The sequence below is a fragment of the Paramormyrops kingsleyae genome, chromosome 19 (assembly GCF_048594095.1).
Source record: "Paramormyrops kingsleyae isolate MSU_618 chromosome 19, PKINGS_0.4, whole genome shotgun sequence".
Classification (NCBI taxonomy): domain Eukaryota; kingdom Metazoa; phylum Chordata; class Actinopteri; order Osteoglossiformes; family Mormyridae; genus Paramormyrops; species Paramormyrops kingsleyae.
In genome coordinates this window covers 26,260,666-26,279,348 of record NC_132815.1, presented here as the reverse complement: position 1 = coordinate 26,279,348, position 18,683 = coordinate 26,260,666, and the positions used below count along the sequence as shown (strand labels likewise).

Below are 18,683 nucleotides of genomic sequence, written 5' to 3'. Positions count from 1 at the left end.
TTAGTTATTTTACCATTAAAGAATGTAATAAAGTCATTACTCTTAAGAGATTGTGGGACTTGCGAGTTTAATGGAGAATTCTGTGTTAACCTAGCCACGGATTCAAATAGGAATTTTGAATTGTTTTTGTTCCCGTCTATTAATCTGGAGAGATACACAGACCTAGCAGTCACTAGTGCTTGTCTGTATTTAGACAGGCTCTCTTTCCATGCAGATTTGAAAACTTCTAGTTTAGTTGAGCGCCATTTGCGCTCTAGCTTGCGTGATGCCTGTTTGAGTTCACGTGTATGATCAGAGTACCAGGGGGCAGGTTTCTTATCTCTATGGTTTATTTTCTTAAGTGGAGCTACAAGATCTAGTGTGCTACGAAGGGATTTATCCATGTTTGCAGTCGCCTGTTCAAGTTCATTTATACACGATACTTCAGATGTAAGGCTGAAGGACTGTGGAAGTTGTTTCATAAATGTTGTTGTAGTTAGTGAGGCAATGGAACGTCTGATTCTGTACTTTGGAGCTGCGGTCAACGGGAGGCTATACTGGATTTCAAACGTTAACAAGTAATGATCAGAGAGAAGGGGACTCTGAGGCATAATAGATACATGTTCCACCAAGATGCCATGACTAATAATCAAATCAAGGGTATGGTTACAGGCATGAGTAGGCCCGACTACATTCTGACATACACCTAGAGAGTCAAGAATAGCTGTAAACGCTATTTTTAAAGGATCACTATCTTTCTCCATATGAATGTTAAAATCACCCACAATAACAGCTTTGTCAGTACTGACCACCAGGTTAGTTAAAAAATCAGCGAACTCCTTAAGAAAATTACTGTACGGCCCAGGTGGTCTATAAACAATAACAATGGTGATTTGGGGTGAAGAGCAAGAAAGAGATGAGCCAGCAAGACTAAGAACAAGAGTTTCAAATGTGCTGAAACTAAGACCACATTTCTCAGTCACTCCTAGGCTGGATTGAAAAATTGCAGCAACACCACCACCTTTGCGATTTGGTCGAGGGTTATGCTTGTAACTGTATTCAGCTGGAGTAGATTCATTCAGTGCCATGAATTCATTTGGTTTAAGCCAGGTCTCCGTGAGGCATATGGCACCAAGACTAAAATCAGTAATTATTTCATTTATTAATAGTGCCTTAGGAGCCAGTGATCTTACATTCATAAGTCCAAGTTTAAGTTTAAGCCCTGCATCACAGCTGTTTTCTAGTAACGGATTCATTGTAATTTTTATTAAGTTATTATGGCACACACTACGGTGGAATCGGCTTCCATGATTAAAAACGCGGGGAACAGACACAGTCTCAATAAAATGAACCCTAGGTGACGACTCTAGGCGACTAGCAGGCGGTCGGTTATGCCGGTTTGCCTGCCGCCTGGGCTTGGCTCTAGTTAGTCAGCGATTTGTCTGGAGACTATGAGCTATGCTTTTAGACAAGAGGTCAGCACCAGCCCGCGAGGGGTGAATACCGTCCCTCTTCAAAAGCCCAGGCCTACCCCAAAACATCCGCCAGTTGTCAATATAACCCACACCATTTATCGGGCACCATTCCGACAGCCAGCGATGTAGCGACGATAATCTGCTGTACATTTCATCGCCACGTCTAGCAGGGATAGGGCCAGAGCACGTTACTGACACACACATCTTCTTCGCAAGGTTGCACACCTCTATAAAATTTGATTTCGTGATCTCCGATTGCCTCAATCGGACATCATTAGTGCCGACGTGGATAATAATGTTAGAGTATTTACGTTTACTTTTAGCCAGCACTTTTAAGTTTGCCGAGATGTCGGTCGCTCTGGCACCAGGGAGACAATTAACTATGGTCGCTGGAGTCGCTACTCTCACGTTTCTTAGAATAGAGTCGCCCATTACTAGAGCACTTTCAACAGGTGTCTCAGCGGGAGTTTCACTGAGTGGGGAGAACCTGTTGGAAACGCGAATGGGCGAATGGTGCCGGTGTGAATTTTGGTTGGATTTACGACTATGCCGCCGGGTCGTCACCCACTCGCCTTGCTGCGTAGGCTCTGCTGCCGGAGCGGGGGGAGACTGAATACCTATGGCGGACGTATCCGGAGCCGCTAACACTGAATCAATAAAACTCTCCGTTTCCTGAATGTCCCGTAACGTCCGGATACGTCCCTCTAAAACTACAATCTTCTCCGTCAGCCTAGCTACTAACTGACACTTCTCACAGGTAAACGTACCGCTAATAACCGGAGAAGAATAACTAAACATATTGCACTCAGAACACGGAACAGGAGACATGATGTTGTACTTACGTGAAACGGTAAGTTCTAAAGCTGGAAGCACCTTTTTGATTGAATGGAGATCGTGGGTCGGTGCTTGCGAAGGTGATTAATCCGTAGGGGTTTGGAGAATTATCAGAAGACTATTAAGCTTGTAAGGATTTTTATTTTTTCCGATGACTTAATTCTAATTATTATTTAGGTGATATCTATAGTTTTAAAGTTCGCGCGGTAGCAACCAGTTTCGCTCACGCAGGAAACAGCGGAAATGACGTAGCAGTCTCAGAGTCAGGGACAGAGGTCAGGGACAGAGTCATTATTGAATCACCACAAACCATTAGAGGTCATATATAGCCAGAGATCTAAACCTTGTGCACGCATAGAAAGATGGGTTCTCAGACTGCAACCGTATGACTTTAAAATAGTGCACATTGCAGGAAAACAAAACATTGCGGATTCACTGTCAAGGCTACTGTCTGACACCATATCAAAAGAGATACATAAGCATAAATCTGAAGAATATGTGAGATTTGTTGCAGTTAGTGCTACTCCAAAAGCACTCACAACAAGAGAGGTTGAAGAAGCTTCTGCTACAGACTCAGAATTAACAGAAGTGCGAAGAGCTATTGAAAACGGACACTTTGAAAAATGCAAAGCATATGCACCCATTGCAAATGAACTGTGCGTCATCGGCTATATAGTTTTGCGGGGAACTCGCATGGTGTTGCCAGAAAACCTCAGAGCTCAAGCACTGTCCCTAGCTCATGAAGGACATCTGGGAATTGTTGGAACCAAACAGCATCTTAGAACGAAAGTTTGGTGGCCAGGGATGGACAAAGCTGCAGAAAAATTTTGTAAAGCTTGTCACGGATGTCAAATAGTAGCCAGACCAGATCCACCTGAACCACTGAGAAACACACTTTTACCGGACGGACCATGGCGAGATGTGGCGGTAGACTTACTGGGACCGCTACCTTCAAACCACTCAATACTTGTACTGATAGATTACTACAGTCGGTACTATGAGTACGATGTAATGTCATCTACAACTGCTGAAAAAGTCATTGACTCTATTGACTGTATATTTAGCAGGCATGGGCTACCAGTTACCATCAAATCTGATAACGGCCCACAATTCAAATCTGAGCTGTTCAGAGAATATTGTGAAACTAATGGAATCAAACATGTAAGAACTACACCAAAATGGGCTCAAGCTAATGGAGAAGTGGAACGTCAAAATGCATCATTAATGAAAAGAATCAGGATCGCACAAGCCGAAGGACTTGACTGGAAGCGAGAGCTAAGAAAATATGTAACAGTGTATCGCCGTATTGAACATCCAACCACGGGCAAAAGTCCAGCAGAACTCCTGTTCAACCGCGAAATGAGAGGAAAGTTACCGAACATCAGTGAGGCAAAAACAATGGAGTTGGATGTGCGTGATAGAGATGCTGAACAAAAAGGAAAATCAAAGATTTATGCTGATGAACGAAGGGGTGCCGAGTATTCGAAAGTGGACACAGGAGACACAGTGCTGGTTCAACAAGACAAAGGGGGCAAGTTTACAACACCATTCAACGCAACACCACACAAAGTTGTAAGCCGAACTGGAAACCAAGTCATTATTGAATCACCAACAGGAGCTCGCTATCACAGGAATACAACACATGTGAAGAAATACGAGACAAACGAGACAAGAGAAGGACACTACGAACGAAACATTATACCTGAACGGGAGGAAGGTGAAACACCAGCAAAGACTGACACCTTCACTCCAACACCACAAGAGGGCTCCCAGGGACCAGAGAGATCGAGTAGGCCACAGAGGGCTAAAAAGATACCAGAGAGGTTTCGTGATTTTGTGGTGAAATAAATTATAATACGTTAAGGTAACGGGCAAGTTTAAAGTTGCAAGTTCAAATGTGTACGTCGACATGTATGTAAAAAAATAAATAAATAAAAAGATACGTGTGGTGAGCCAGTTAGAAAATACAATTGTTAGAAAGTAAGACAAGAAAGAATGTTCAATGTTGGAAAAAAAAAACAAAGGAACAAAGTTATAAAGACTAAAGTTTGAATTTAAGGAAAAGGGGGATGTCGTACTGATATATGGTTATGTCTTAATGTGATGACGTTTGAACCGGATGGGGTTGTCCGGGGCGGGGCCCGTTGAGTGGCGGGTTGGAGTTTGGGAGTGTTCAATAAAGCAAGAGAAAGACCGAGCTTTATGTCCTGATTTAATTCAGAGCGCTTCGCCTAATTTAGTAATAAGGTGGGTGCACAACAGTAATCGCAATTTCTGTCAGAAAAATCACGATTTGATATTTTCCCCAAATCGTGCAGCCCTATCTAAAATTAGGCCTTTTTTTCCAATAGCTCCTAGCCCGTTGGAGCCTATGACCCAAAACATAGTACCAATTTTAGTACGACCTGAGGCCTATAGGACACAGCAACTTTCATTCAAGTTTAAGCCTTTGTTTACTTGATATGATTTTTTTTCTTCTAAAATTAGGCCTTTTCTTTCAATAGCTTCTAGGCCGTGGGAGCCTGAGACCCAAAACCTAGTACTAATTGTCGTTCCACCTGAGGCCTATAGGACAAAGCAAATTTAATTCGATTATAACCAAAATGACATGATCACATGATTTAGTTTTTATTAACCGATAGGATGTAACCTATAGGATTCTACACAGGATTTTATCCTGTAAGACAAAGGATACAATTATATTGAATCTTATAGAATTCCTATAGGATAAAGGACAAATCTATGCAGTCCTACAGAATTTTATAGGACAGGATAAAATCCTATAGGATTGGTTCCAAAATAGATTTTTTAATTGGAATTAATTAAAAGGACTTTTTGATTAGGGTAATTTCATAAGAGCTCTCCAGGGCGTAGTTTTCCCGCCCGTTAGAGTCATGTGCTAGCAGTGCATGAATGCATACAATATATAAAATTGGCGCCATGTGTCACGCCCACGGGGGCGGACCCGACATGGGCGGACAGCGCCAGGTCACTTACCGCCCCTACATAAGGGCAAAGTGGAGCTCGTCCAAGTCGCGAAGTATTGAGCTCATGATTAGCCTTACCAAGCGTATTTCTGTCTTCCGTCTCCCACTACTCCCATTCCTTGCCTGTCCTCCTTGTGTGCGCCCCTTAACTCCCACCTCTTACCTCCTCAGCCCAGCTCCCGTCCTTGATCCGTCCGTCCCGCTGAGCCCGGCTTTCCTCGTCGACCATCCCTCCTGTCTCCCCGTCCCGCGTGAGTGTATCGGACTGACACTTCGGATTTCGACCTCAGCTTACGGACTTCGACCATTCTTTCTGCTCGCCGCCTCCGGATTGATCTGCCTACTCGCCATCTCCCGAGCTCCCCGGAGATCGGGCTTCGCCCCGTTTCCCCTTACGGAGCTTACGGCTCCATCTGAACAACTCCTGTTCAATCGAATTAAACGCTTGCCTCCCCGCACTCCTGGATCCTGGTCTCCTTCCCTCTCCCTACGTGACACCATGGAGGAATCAAAATTTCTATAACACATCGTAACTTTTATCCAATAACTACACCCGAAAAGTAAAATTCACTCAAAATCATTCTAGAACACGTAAAGGAATTATATAACTCACCTCGTTTGAATGGAAGTAAGGAAGAAAGTTTCTTTACGGAGATGAATTCTTCACCGGAAACGGAGGTGTGGTCAATTTAACACTGACCGTGTAAAAGTTAATAAACGACCAATATCTCCCTAGTGAAAAAAAAGTATACTTTATTGTATTTGTAATATATTTCCTGTTTCAATAGTACATTGCAAATATACTAACCAAAAACTGTACTTTCTTTAAATATATAAAAAGTGTATTACCACCATGCTTTTACCTATTTTCACAATACAACTTTTAACACACTTTAAAATAATTGTAATTTAGTATATTTTCTAAAAATATACTTGAAATGTAGTTTTGTTTGTTTTTAAAAGTGTATTTATTTGCGCCTTATGTAAATATATTTTAGTATTATTTTTAACTGTGTGCTGAAATGTAACAATGCATTGAAAGTATACTTTTAAAGTACATTATTAAAGAACTTGTTAGTATGCTTTAAGTTAAATTTTGGAGTAATTTTTAAGTGTACTTCTTCATGCTTGCAACGGAAAGTAATAAAACATATGATACATGCATTTAAAGCCCATTTAAAACATTATTAAATGAAGTGTATGCATACAAAAGGCTACTCTTGTAATTGTGATTTAAGTATTTTAATAAATTTATACAATGTCACAGAGAGGTCCATGTATATCAATGCATTTATAATTTTATACCAACAGCACACCATACGAACACAAGAAAAATTGTTCTACTGGACAGGACGTTCAGCTACTAGTTTGTGATGTCACAAGTACAGCCAAGTAAACACTATTGCATGGCCAAAAAATTGAATTTCACTCAAACTCTGTCTTAACAGATTATATCATAATCAGTGTTCAACATATCATTATTGATTTTAGGAAATAAATCTGAAAAACAACAATTGGCACTGATATCTGTAAAGCTGCAGAAGTAGTTCCCCAGGAGTCAGTTTGTAGTCTCTTTTGGTCTCTTTCTAGTCTTTTTTAGTCTCTTTCAATGTTGTTTGGAAGTGGAATGACATACAGTTTGTCCTTAGACCTAATCATTACACATTTACGTTTGAGTGATTGAGGAGCGACAGCAAACACATTATTGGTGTGAGACACTTCATATATAAATGTTGAGGATATATTCAGCTGAACATCTCTATACAACTTTCCTCCACTCTTGGCAAGCTCTTTAACTAAAACACAGAATCTGTTGCTGGTGGATGCAGATGATGCCCCATCCTCACGCGTTAAATCCACCAGGGTCATAATTTCACAGAATGTTCCGTCACTTAACTGTACAACTGAATTGTTTCTCTTTTTCAGAGTCGTGTTATTGCAGGAATGATAAAGCACACTGCTACAAGTGAAACGGTCATAAAATAAACCCGAATTAACTGTGTCACCAGTAAAGTCTTCAATAGCCATCCTCTGCAGCACAGATGTGGTACTTTTCTTCGGGCAACCAAAACCTCTGACATTGTCTTGAAACTTCTTTGACTTCTGTGTTAAGCCAGATCTACATTGGAGTTTGTCAAATAATTTTTGTATGTTTTCATTTGCATTTCCCATTGTAGTGCCTGCTTTTGCTGAGAGAGCCCTCCACCTAAGGAATCTCTTAACTACCTGATCAAGCACATGTGTTGTTCCGTTGCAAAACTTAAGCAATGTTCCATTAAACGATTCAAATGGAAATGTGGATGTTGCCCACAGTGGTCCCCAGTTGCGCACACTTGCTGCTAAGTGCACCAACAAATGCACATTGAAAGAAACATTACTAGCACCATAAAGTTTCTCAAAGTTGCACACAAACTTTCGAAGAGCTTGTTCTGCCATATCCACATGGTTTGCTTTGATGGCATCATGAAGAAGAGTGTGCATTGAAAAAACTAATAAAAAAAGATGATTCCAGTACTTCTTTTTCAAAATACCACTCAAAATAGGCAAAGCATAAAACAACAAAAATGACCTCCATTCAGAAGCTTTCCAGAATTTTCTCTCTTTCACTGATCTTGGGGACCTTGTGACTTCCAAAGGTGGGTTAATGGACATGAGTCCCTGGTCTATGTCACTGATGTTTGAGCCCAAGTACCAGTCTTCCTTATGGTGCTTACTGTCCAGCCACAGTGATGTTATCTGTTTAGTAACACCAAGGCAGACACTGTGCTGGTACTCTGGGACGAATCCTGTGATCATGTTAAAGCTCTCAAGTTCCATCAAAGGTGATGGTCCTTTTACACCCATTACTGGTTGAGCAGGTGTTGCCAGCATAGCATGCCGGAAATGATCTTTCTCTGTCCTTAAAGGTGGTTCTGGTGTTTCCCAAGTATATGGGCCACCACCGTAGTGGAGGCAAAAGTCACACCCATATTTTCCATTAAACTGCTTGGTGTTTCTCAGGAGGGGCCGGGCAATCGAATCAGAAGAGCAGAGGAGTGAATGAACCTTGCTTGTATGCTCTACATTTTCAGAGTCCCTCCATTGGATTCCAATGTGTTCTAGTTCCTTGAGCTGTGACACAAAAGCAGTTAAAAATGTTATCATATTTGGCTTGCTATTACCAACCCATAAGCATGGTACGCATATGTTCCTTTCACGATCTTTTGGTGACAGCTCAATGATTTGACACTGGATTGGCCATATCTGAACATTATTACTTTTAAAAACTGGAATTCCATCACAATTCCATATGATTGATATGTCATCAGGCCCCATTTGTCCACTCTGCTTGATCTTTTGATATTCTGCCCCACACTGAATATCAGAAACAATGCCTGGAATTGATTCCCTTTTATTCAAACAAATCTCCGTTTTTTCCAAAATATCAATTATTTGGGCTGATAGACTAAGTGCAAGAAAGTAAGATCCAGCCCTTAGGTTTTTCTCTGTGTCAAATTCAGCTTTACAAGACGTACAGTTTTGTGGTGCTGTCTCAGTAGCTCCCAAGTAGCTGTCACAGTTGATACAATAAAAATGTGGCACATACTGGCCAAATTGTCCATATGCTTTATGGAAAAGATATGAAGTTGCTGGCACCAAGCCAGGGAAATGTTCATTGAACATAGTTAGAAGATCCTGAAGAGCTACTTCTGTCAAATTGTGGCGCAGTACATACGACATGAGTAACAGCAGACTCTGTCCCTTTGTGAGAGGAGCACCAGGGTATACAGGATCATCTTCATGTTGTTTCTGTGTAAAAAGACAAGGCTGATCACATTAACTACTACAAAACAATATAAAACACAAGCAGAAATATTACTAACAGTGTTGTCCTTTTAAGACAGGTGGCTTAAAGAGTCAACATAAATTAACAAGATTGTTCTCTACTGTACGTACCTTCCTTTGGTTTGAATCTTCATTTCCTTGGCTCCTCTCTTTTCTGGGTATCTCTCCTTGTCTACTTCCATTTTCTTCTTCTCTGTCCTCTTGTTCACTTCCATCTTCTATGTCTCTGTCCTCTTGCTCATTTCCCCCTTCTTCCTCAACTTCCTCTTGTCCACTTCCATCATCTTCCTCTCCTTCCTCATGTCCACTTCCATCATCTTCCTCTCCTTCCTCATGTCCACTTCCATCATCTTCCTCTCCTTCCTCATGTCCACTTCCATCATCTTCCTCTCTGTCCTCTTGTCCACTTCCATCATCTTCCTCTCTGTCATCTTGTCCATCTCCGTCATCTTCCTCACCTTCCTTATTTCCACTTCCATCATCTTCCTCTCTGTCCTCTTGTCCATTTCCATCATCTTCTTCTCCTTCCTTAATTATATTTCCATCGTCTTCCTCTCCTTCCTCATTTGCATTTACATCATCTTTCTGTCTCTCCTCTTGTTCACTTTCTTTGTTGCTTTCAAGTTCACTGTTCTCTTCAGTAGGATTTGGAAGATGAATCTGAAACAAATGTACACCAAAGGTAAGTGCAGCTTCACAAAGCGAATTCAAAACAAAACAGCAGTATTTCAATACAGTCTAAATGTAATGAAATCAAAATATCAATAAACAGTCCACCAACACAGTCTGGGGCATAGAAGCTGTGTGAGGCCCATCCAAACACAAATGTCTTGTTGAACATTTTGGTTATCATGATTTATTTTTAATACATAATATTGTTTTTCACATTTACATACCTTTTTGTAAATTTTTCTTCTGTAAGCAGTTGTCTGGGAAATTGGAGATGTATAAAGATATCTCTTGTATAACAATTTCGTCTGTGGATACAGAACAAACAAAGTAAGTAACTTAAAGTAACCGCTATCTAATAGTTCAGTACTTGTGATGTCTCCTGTTTAACATTGTTGAAGTACAGTGATCTACAGTAAACATTTTAAATCCATTCATCTTCTGTCTAAGCAAAAGTGTATTTTTGTACACAAAAGTAAAATATTACACCAAAAATATTAAATAACAATATCCTCCTGGGACCCAGGAATACACTTTTGTCCACTGTAGTAGACATTATATTTTACTGCATTTCTCTGACACCACACATGCAACAGTTTTACAGGACAAGAGGATGTCCTGTAAAGAGCACATTTGGGTACTTTCAAAGATAGCAAATGTTTGAAAGTTTAAGCATGACAAAAACTTTTCCTTGGTCTTTAAAAATGACTGAATTAATTTAATGATTAAATGAAGCACTCTTGTAGAAATATAACAATATTTTTTAATTATCATTTAAATCGGACTCATTTTCAAACTGTTTGTCATAAATCAACATCTCAGAAAATGTTGTGGAGCATTTAATCCAAATATGACTTTCTGTTACAAAACAGGGCCACTGTAGAGGACACCAGAGGCCAATTGCATAAACAAATTTAGCCATTATGTTAAGACAGTGTCTTAAGTGATAGTATGACCAATTATTGGTTGGGCAATCAGTGTAACCTTATATCATCAAATTAGACTAATCTCTGGTTTTATGTAACTGACTTAAAACAATTATGAACATAGAAAAAAATGTGATGACTAACTAATAAGACTAGTCTTAGCAGTTTATGCAGGATGTAAATCATGTTAACCCAGCAGTTTGGGAGGACACAACAAGTGAATAGGGAAAGTAATTATATATCAATATTCCTATGAAATATTGCATATTCTTTTGAAAATGTTGGAAATTATTACTCCCAATATTAAACTTAATGTTTAATTACATGTTGCCCCAAGAACACAATAATATGCAAATTAGATACATTTTATTAAATGGGTCTGCCCATTTATACCATTTTGCCCACATATTGCATACATTAAAATAGTATATCAAGTCATTCCGTTATGTCTTTCATAGCATTAATAATAATCAGTTTTATACAAAGTATTCTAAAAAAAAAAAAAAACAAATAAAATAAATAATAATACAAAAAAAAAAAAAACATTGAAACCTACAAACTGATAGGTGATCAAAACAAATAAAAAATAAAATAATTCCTGGTGTCCAGTTCAGTAAACACAACATGAATAATGTGGTCTCTTTTACATTTGTTTTTTATGTTGTAAACAATGTAATGATATGGAAAAAAGTACTACATTAAAAAAAAAATAATGATAAACTTTTCTGGGTCTCAGGACGATACTGCAATGGAAAAAAAAAAATTTTGTTTACCTGTTTCTGTTGAAGTTTTCTGTATTTTGAAGTTCTGGGTGTATCTGGTTGAGTCCCGTCGGAATTCAAAAATGTCTTGTACTGTCGTTTTGATGCCATGATGATTTCAGGTTATTCTCTAGTCTTCTGGATTCTGCAGCTTTGATTTTCAGAAAATCGGCGCCAAAGGTATGTGACCAATCAAGTGTCTTAGTGCATTCAGCCAATCAGAGCAGCAGATGGTGTTCACGTCGCTCGTTGCTCCCGCGCTACGCGAAGGTCAGCAGCAGGAGACGTTACGAAGACGCGATGCCGTTCCAATTTGCAGTTTATTACTTATTTGATAAGTCATTAAAAGTGGAGAGTACATCAATCCTTCTAGGTAATATAGACCAGCTTAGTCAAGTTACGTCGAAACCTGACCTTGACGGAGACGATAATTGGCTAGAAATAAAGTGGCCTACACGTAAAGAACCAGAGAAGACGGTGCCTGCAAAAGTCCTGCTTTTTGGAGGTCTGTCTGTTTTTTATTTCTGTTATACACTTTTAAGTGTTTCATTGCGCTATTGTGTCGCTTTTTTTGGTAGCATGTGTAAAAAAATTTTGTGCTAAACTTTTTGTACACTTGTTATCAGATTCGTTCAAAGACCTCGTCATAAAGAAAAACCTGTTTCTTTTGGGAAAGGACATATGGAATGAAAGCAAGGGTGTTCACGTCAAAAAGAAAATGTTGTACACCAACGAGGTGGAGGCTAAAAAAGCCAGGCTGGTGAGTGGATACATAGGTCTTTATGTAATATTGACAGTTTGCTCTCATAGTGAGAGTAATTTCTTAATTTGCCAGAAGATATGCTAAATGAAAATTGATTCCATGCATGTAATATTAAATATGAGCCTATCTACGCATCCTTCGCAAGTCCCTAACTAAACTCTGTACCTCAAGTAGTCCACAATTGTGCTCATTTGGGAAAAAAAACATATGGATTCTCATGTGCGTTTTTAAACGTCTTTCATGAAGAGTAGTAACGTCACTTTGTTTTTCTCTATTTGTACTCAAATAAGATGTTTCATTCATAGTCGAAGCTATAGAGACCTCTCTCATGCATAAGGTCCACAAGTAAGACTTTTACAAGTAATGGGAAAAAATTACAGTATACAAAAAATACATTATTTTTTAATTGGAAGGCCATTTCATAAAAAGCCAAAGAACAAGAAGTTATGAGTTTCATGAAATACATGCAGCATTTTTATTCACACTGTTCTAATCACATTAAGCTTATAAATAAAGTGTGTCATGCTGCCATCTCCAGCAAAGCAGTAATCTCAGATATTACAATAAATGATCAAATAAAGCTTTGGCCAGACAAATATTCATTGTTCCTGCTGCCAAAATATTTTCTAATCAGAAAAAAACCTGCATCAAATTTCAGTATATCAGCATGAATGTGACATTGTGAAGATGTTAACATTTTTTTAAATTTATTACCCTCCTACATTTTTTTTTTCAGGCAAAGCAAACCAAGATCAGAGAGATAGCCAGAGACCAGATATTACAAAAACTGAAGAATTCCCTTTCTCAGAGCAGGGCCCTAGACACACAAGATCAACAAACCAGCTCTGAGGATGAAGTTCCACAATGTCTTCAAAATGTAATGCATACTGTCTTATTGAGGATTTGGTACATTTTTATAGTTTGAATGATTTATAAACAGGACCTGACAAAAAAAATGAACTGTACTTAATTCAATCAGAATAAATGAAGCATTTATATAGCATAGCACTTTAATATGTACTAATTTACACCCAACGTGCTTTAAAATCATATCAGGAGTCTCTCCCCACCCACCACTTGTGAACCTAGCATCCTGTTTTATTTTTGTTTGGTGTTTTTCTTTATTTTTTCCTTTATTAACATTTTTTGTCCAGGTAAAGCAAGCAAAAACTAAGAAGGCTGGCAGACCCCTGGCATTCACTTCCAATCATCACATCAGTTCTGATGAGGCCACAAACATAGCAAGCCCACTCCATCCAGATCATCACACCAGTTCTGATGATGCTACAAACATAGGGAGTCCTGAAATGGTAAGTTATCTGTTATCTATGTACTCTCCTGTACACAAATTGTGTCTCTCTTGATTTTCACAAATCTCTTATCATTTTTTCTAAGTTTCAGGCCAATGACTCAGATGAAGAGTGTGGTCTAACCTCAACCAAGAGAAAGGCAAGTTGACTTTCTCCAAAGGTTTTTTATCCATTTCTGTCACCTGATGGGGTTTGTGCTCCCTTGGCAGGGACAATTTAGCAATATTGTTGATTTGACTGCTGTAACACTATTGGATGAGCAAAACTTGAAAAGAATTGTGCTGAATAATGACACAACTGTCTTATTATAACTGAAGTGAAAATTCTTCTTATTGAATTAATTTTACAAAGTTACTGCTCTTTTGTGTGTTTAAACATTCAAGTGCAAGAGGATACAAAAGAGAACTCAATTAGGTAGTTCCAATGTGTGAGATGTGTTCTTTGCGCACATATCTGAGGCATGTACATAAAGCTAGGTCTCAGCAAGCTCGCAAATGCCAAATTGAGTTCTCTTTCACACATCTTCTTTTGCTTGAATGGACAAATACACACAAATTTATGTTGAAATGCTTGTCTTGGCAAGTAATCCACACAATCAATTATGCCTTAAGGAAACAATGGGGCTGTGTATCGGCAACAAAGTCACAATACGTATCATGACACAGGGGAGACACATATTTGTCAGTACTGGACTAAATATATATAATGTATTGCAGCTGAAAAGATAACTGTCAGATGAAATTTTTAAATGCCATTCAAATTTGTCAGTTCTTTTCCTAAGAAGAACATCTCTGCACCCCAAGTATGTTTTCTTTACTCATTCTGCCCAAATTAGCCCATTGGCCTCTGTTCATCATCATGGCCTCCTAATCATCCCCATATATACTGATTGTCTTCATCACTCCATCTTCTCTCCACCAATAAGCTGGTGTGTGGTGGCCGTTCTGGCATAATATGGCTGCCGTTGCATCATCCTGATGGATGCTGCACATTGGTGTTGGTTCTGGAAATTCCTCCCTTTCATATGTAAAGCGCTTTGGTTGTCAATGAAAGCTTAATGTAAACGTAATGAATTTTTATGTTTATTATTATTATTCTATGTGTCATGCACAGGTGTGTAAATGTAAAAATAATAATATCCTGATTTAAACACGATCTTACCTTTTAATATTTATGTCCAACTGAAATGTTTCCTTTGTTTTGTAGAAAATGCAGACTGCAGCGAATGGCTGTCATTTTAAGACTGAATGCACGGATTCTGTCCACAGTTTAATGTGCTCTTTTCACTTTTGTTACATTATTTGAATGATTGCAGCACAACTAATTCTTTAATTTCATCTGTAATTTTTCATGATTGCTTGCAGGCGAATTCAAAACTAATTCAATTACTTGCACAACCCTATCTTTTTTTATCATTGTAATTCATCTTAGAAACCTTGCACTATTTAAGGTTTAGTTCACCAAAAATATAAACTGCTGTCACTAATTCCTCACCCTCATGTAGTTCCATCTTCGGAACTTAAATTAAGATATTTTTGTTGAAATGTGAAAGCTTTCTGTCCCTCCATTGACAGCTACGCAATTGACAATTTGACACATCAAAAAGTTCATAAGAGACTGTCAAGCTAATCCATATGAATAGAGTGGTTTACTTAATGTTTTCTGAAGAGGCTTGATCGCTTTTTATGAACAGATTTAATTCTAGCTTTTACCCACATATAAACATTGATAGCAAACATAAACAGCAGCGCAACCGAACCTGAATGAGGTGCAAGAACAAGCATCTTCTGGAAGATTAAACATGCTGCGTAACCAATGTGTGTTTTGCAGCATGTTTGAACTTGCAGAACAAGCTGTTTATGTTCACTGATATAAAAATAAAATATCTTCATTTCCATTCTGAACATTAACGAAAGTCTTAGGGGTTTGAAATGACATGAGGGTGAGTAATTAATGACGCATGTCTATTTATTTTTATTTATGTCATTACTTTGATTTTTGGTGGGACCAGTGAATTTTTGGCTGGCCAAGTAAGAATTTGAAGCATTGGCCTGAGCAGGGCAGTAGCAAAAGTCCTTAGTGTAAAGGCCTGCAACTGTTTTACAGTAATATTTAAATTTCAGCATCATTAATTGTTATTTTTCTGCTTCTTTCCTGACATTTTTTATTATTATAACAAACACATTAATGACTTTAATAAAAAGTTTAAATGTGCTTGTATTTCATTGTTTGCAGATAAATGATGCTAACACTGGGCCGAAAATGCTGTCCCAGATGGATGAAGAAATCATGACATCCCTTCATGGTAGGTATTCAGGTTGGCATTGGAGGGATTGACATTACAGTACAAAGTCCCACAATAGGCATGACTGCCCTGCACTGAACATTAGTACCAATATTCCTGTAATGCTGGCCAACTTTTACATTTTATCCATCTGTCAAGTGTCAAAGATGCACAAGACAAATGTTCTTATTAGTCAAACAACGCTAACTTACTTTTCCCCCCTTACTGTCACATAGAGCTCCCAGAAATGATTAAATTAATGAAGGAGTGTGTGCAGTGTGTCCGGTCTTTGATTCCCTCACCCGGTGGGACCCCCTCATCAGGAATGTCATCTGCATCTAGTACTGTGGTCAATGAAATTGAAATGGTATGTTGCAAATAAGGGATAACATCCATAGTTAATTCATTGATGTTTAGAATGCTGAATCTCTACCATGTAACTTTATGGTAAAATGGATCAATATTAAAGTGATCCATCTGTCAGAACAGCAAGTAAGTAATGAATTGAGTCCATTTCACATTAAATTAACTTTAAATAACGTAAAATTGATTGAAAGTTTAAACTGGCAAGGTTAAATGCAGGACAAACTGAAATTGAAATTCAGCACTGTAAGGTTACAAGAGTAACCACAAATTTTAACCGGCTGCCATACAACTCCATCGTGAAACTAACAGACTACTAGCAGTCTTTTTTAAAAAAAAAAATAGCTTGATTTAAGCACATTATTTTCATACTGGAACAAAATTTACTCCTCATAGGTACATCTCCCAACTATGTATTAATTTGTCAGTTGAGGCTCTCTCTTTCTGTCTCCCTCCCGCTCTTTACACAGTACTGCTTGGCTGGAAGTGAAGTGAGTGTTCCGAAGAGGGCCTTCCAACGGCTGAACAGATCTCGTATGACCATTTTTGCCCAGGAGCTGGCTGTTCTGGTGTTCACAAAGGACCTGCTCGCAGAGTCCACCCTGACAGGAAAATCTGGGAGAGGGGGTCCCCCAAAAAAACAGCTGGATGCTGAAAAAGTGCAGGCCATAACAGGTCCGCAATTTTCCAAAGGCACTACAGCAATCTCTCACACCAAAGTGGCATTTATAGTTTGAAATTCGTAATGAAATCGAAATAATTTGAGAGATTTTTTTAACAAAAGGGAAAAAAAGCACAAAGCTTATTGCTATTTATTGAATAAGAGGGACACTACAAAGATTTGTTTATTCATCAATTGAAAACAGCTGGACTGAAAAATTTATTATCGGGATTTAAGAAATGACATCAGTTCATCAAAATAAGAATCGGGTTACAATTGAAAAGTCAGTATTTTAAACCAGCCCTAATAGCCTTTAAATACAGTATACAACAAAAGTAAGTACTCAATATTAAATATAAGAAATTAAATACATATAAATATTTTGCTTCTCAGTAATGTATTACTTAAGGAACAAGTACATACTGTAGGTATAATTGTAAACTAACAGTATTGATGTGACTGTATTACAAATATGTAACAGTATGAATTGTAAGTACTTCTGGAGACTGGTAGTTATGTCAGCCAGTATTTTGGTGTATCCAAAGACATCCATCTATAAATGTCACCTTTTGTACTTCTTGCAGATGTATTTTCTGTTATTATTTTTTTACATCGGGGACTGTTTCCCCAATATCTAACCTCTTTTTTTTTGACTATTCATAAAATAAAATATTCAAATTAATTTGTATAGTGCTTTGCAATATGGAGATGACATAGTGATACATTTCCTCACTGCTAACCATGATGTACTTTTATTAAGTAGTTTGGGTTTAATACAGTCTGATGTAGTGGAAGGAAGTTGTTGTATGCCCTCTGACCTTATTTTTACTTTGTTAACAGATGCTGTTCTTGCACAGTTTCCACACACAAGTGCATCTGATGTGCGAGCGGCCATCAGGCGCAAGTGTAACAATGAGCAATTCAGCAAGAGAAATTGAAGTTTGTGTGTTGTTCCAAAATGTTTAAATTTTATGTTTGTTTTCTTTCAGCGTTCTTAAAATTGTGCTTTTTGTACTGTTTTGCAATGCTGTAAGGTTTAAATAAACACTGTTTGAGTTGTTCATTATGTGTATCTGTCTGTTATTGAAGTTACATGTTATTTATTGTAATGACCCTGACAACGAGTGCATTCAGCATTGGGGAAAAAATTTGCATATTTTTACTCAAAAATAATATATTTATGGTGTGTTGTGTGTATATTTTGAAGACACCCTTAATTAATTTGTAATATACTTGTAATACAATCAAAGTATACTTTAATATCACTAATCAAGCATGCAATTAGCTTACACAGCATATACTTAAATTGTACTAAGTATACTTGAAGTTGTTCCAATTTAGCACATAAAAGTACACTAAATACACTTACAGTTATGCTTTACTACAATTTAATTACAACTAAAATATACTTAGCACAAAATTAGTTGTTCCAAAATAGCACACTTCAAGTTAACTAATCAGTAACACACTTGAAGTATACTGACAATTAGTCTGGCTGCAAGTATACTTAGCATATTTTTTTTTCACTAGGGCTGCGCCGACACTTTCAAGAACGGATTCTTGAAGTGTTACTCTTGCTAGATTACGTGTTGAAATAACACTTACCTTTGTTGATTTCAACTAACACTGAAAAATTAACACTGTCAGTTTTGCTGTGTACATTTGTACAAACGTTTTCCTCAAAAGAGAAATATAAGAAAAGTGTAACTATCTAAATGTTTAAATTCTAGCAAAGGATTTTATGTAAACAACCGTACACGGTTACTCTGAAATGAGAATGGTTGCAATATGAAATATTCATGAACTACGACGCGCACCATTATTCGTGACTATATTTAAATGCTTT

General features: G+C 38.0%; 2 protein-coding genes across 6 annotated transcripts; one reads left to right on the top strand and one right to left on the bottom strand.

Annotated features, from left to right (window-relative positions):
• Positions 1 to 6,382: 6,382 nt before the first annotated feature.
• On the bottom strand, positions 6,383 to 11,597 carry LOC111839914 (uncharacterized). Of its 2 annotated transcripts, XM_072702770.1 has the most exons (5): positions 11,469 to 11,597; positions 9,997 to 10,077; positions 9,212 to 9,760; positions 8,991 to 9,064; positions 8,256 to 8,386 (listed from the first exon to the last, which is right to left on the bottom strand). In XM_072702770.1, exons 1-5 carry the CDS (start codon positions 11,565 to 11,567, stop codon positions 8,374 to 8,376), a joined length of 816 nt encoding a protein of 271 aa, XP_072558871.1. In that variant the 5' UTR covers positions 11,568 to 11,597; the 3' UTR covers positions 8,256 to 8,373. The 2 variants fall into 2 exon arrangements, with proteins under 2 accessions (XP_072558870.1, XP_072558871.1); XM_072702769.1 differs by having other exon boundaries at positions 6,383 to 9,064.
• A 98-nt stretch (positions 11,598 to 11,695) lies between these two features.
• LOC140581015 (uncharacterized) lies at positions 11,696 to 17,898 on the top strand. 4 transcript variants are annotated; one of them, XM_072702775.1, is made up of 9 exons: positions 11,696 to 11,829; positions 12,083 to 12,216; positions 12,956 to 13,096; positions 13,374 to 13,529; positions 13,615 to 13,668; positions 15,765 to 15,834; positions 16,050 to 16,180; positions 16,647 to 16,851; positions 17,678 to 17,898. In XM_072702775.1, exons 1-9 carry the CDS (start codon positions 11,757 to 11,759, stop codon positions 17,773 to 17,775), a joined length of 1,062 nt encoding a protein of 353 aa, XP_072558876.1. In that variant the 5' UTR covers positions 11,696 to 11,756; the 3' UTR covers positions 17,776 to 17,898. The 4 variants fall into 4 exon arrangements, with proteins under 4 accessions (XP_072558876.1, XP_072558877.1, XP_072558875.1 ...); XM_072702776.1 differs by having other exon boundaries at positions 11,720 to 11,829; positions 12,133 to 12,216; XM_072702774.1 differs by having other exon boundaries at positions 11,757 to 11,961.
• Positions 17,899 to 18,683: the final 785 nt, after the last annotated feature.

Bases quoted from the DNA above. Each gene is read 5' to 3' on its own strand.
- LOC111839914 (XM_072702769.1), bottom strand. From the start codon at position 11,567: ATGGCATCAAAACGACAGTACAAGACATTTTTGAATTCCGACGGGACT. The intron at 10,078-11,468 runs GTAAACAAAATT...CTGTATCCACAG, and splicing joins GAAAACTTCAACAGAAACAG to ACGAAATTGTTATACAAGAG. The intron at 9,065-9,211 runs GTACGTACAGTA...CTTTTTACACAG, and splicing joins AAGATTCAAACCAAAGGAAG to AAACAACATGAAGATGATCC.
- LOC140581015 (XM_072702774.1), top strand. From the start codon at position 11,757: ATGCCGTTCCAATTTGCAGTTTATTACTTATTTGATAAGTCATTAAAA. The intron at 13,097-13,373 runs GTAATGCATACT...TTTTTTGTCCAG, and splicing joins TTCCACAATGTCTTCAAAAT to GTAAAGCAAGCAAAAACTAA. The intron at 13,530-13,614 runs GTAAGTTATCTG...ATTTTTTCTAAG, and splicing joins ACATAGGGAGTCCTGAAATG to TTTCAGGCCAATGACTCAGA.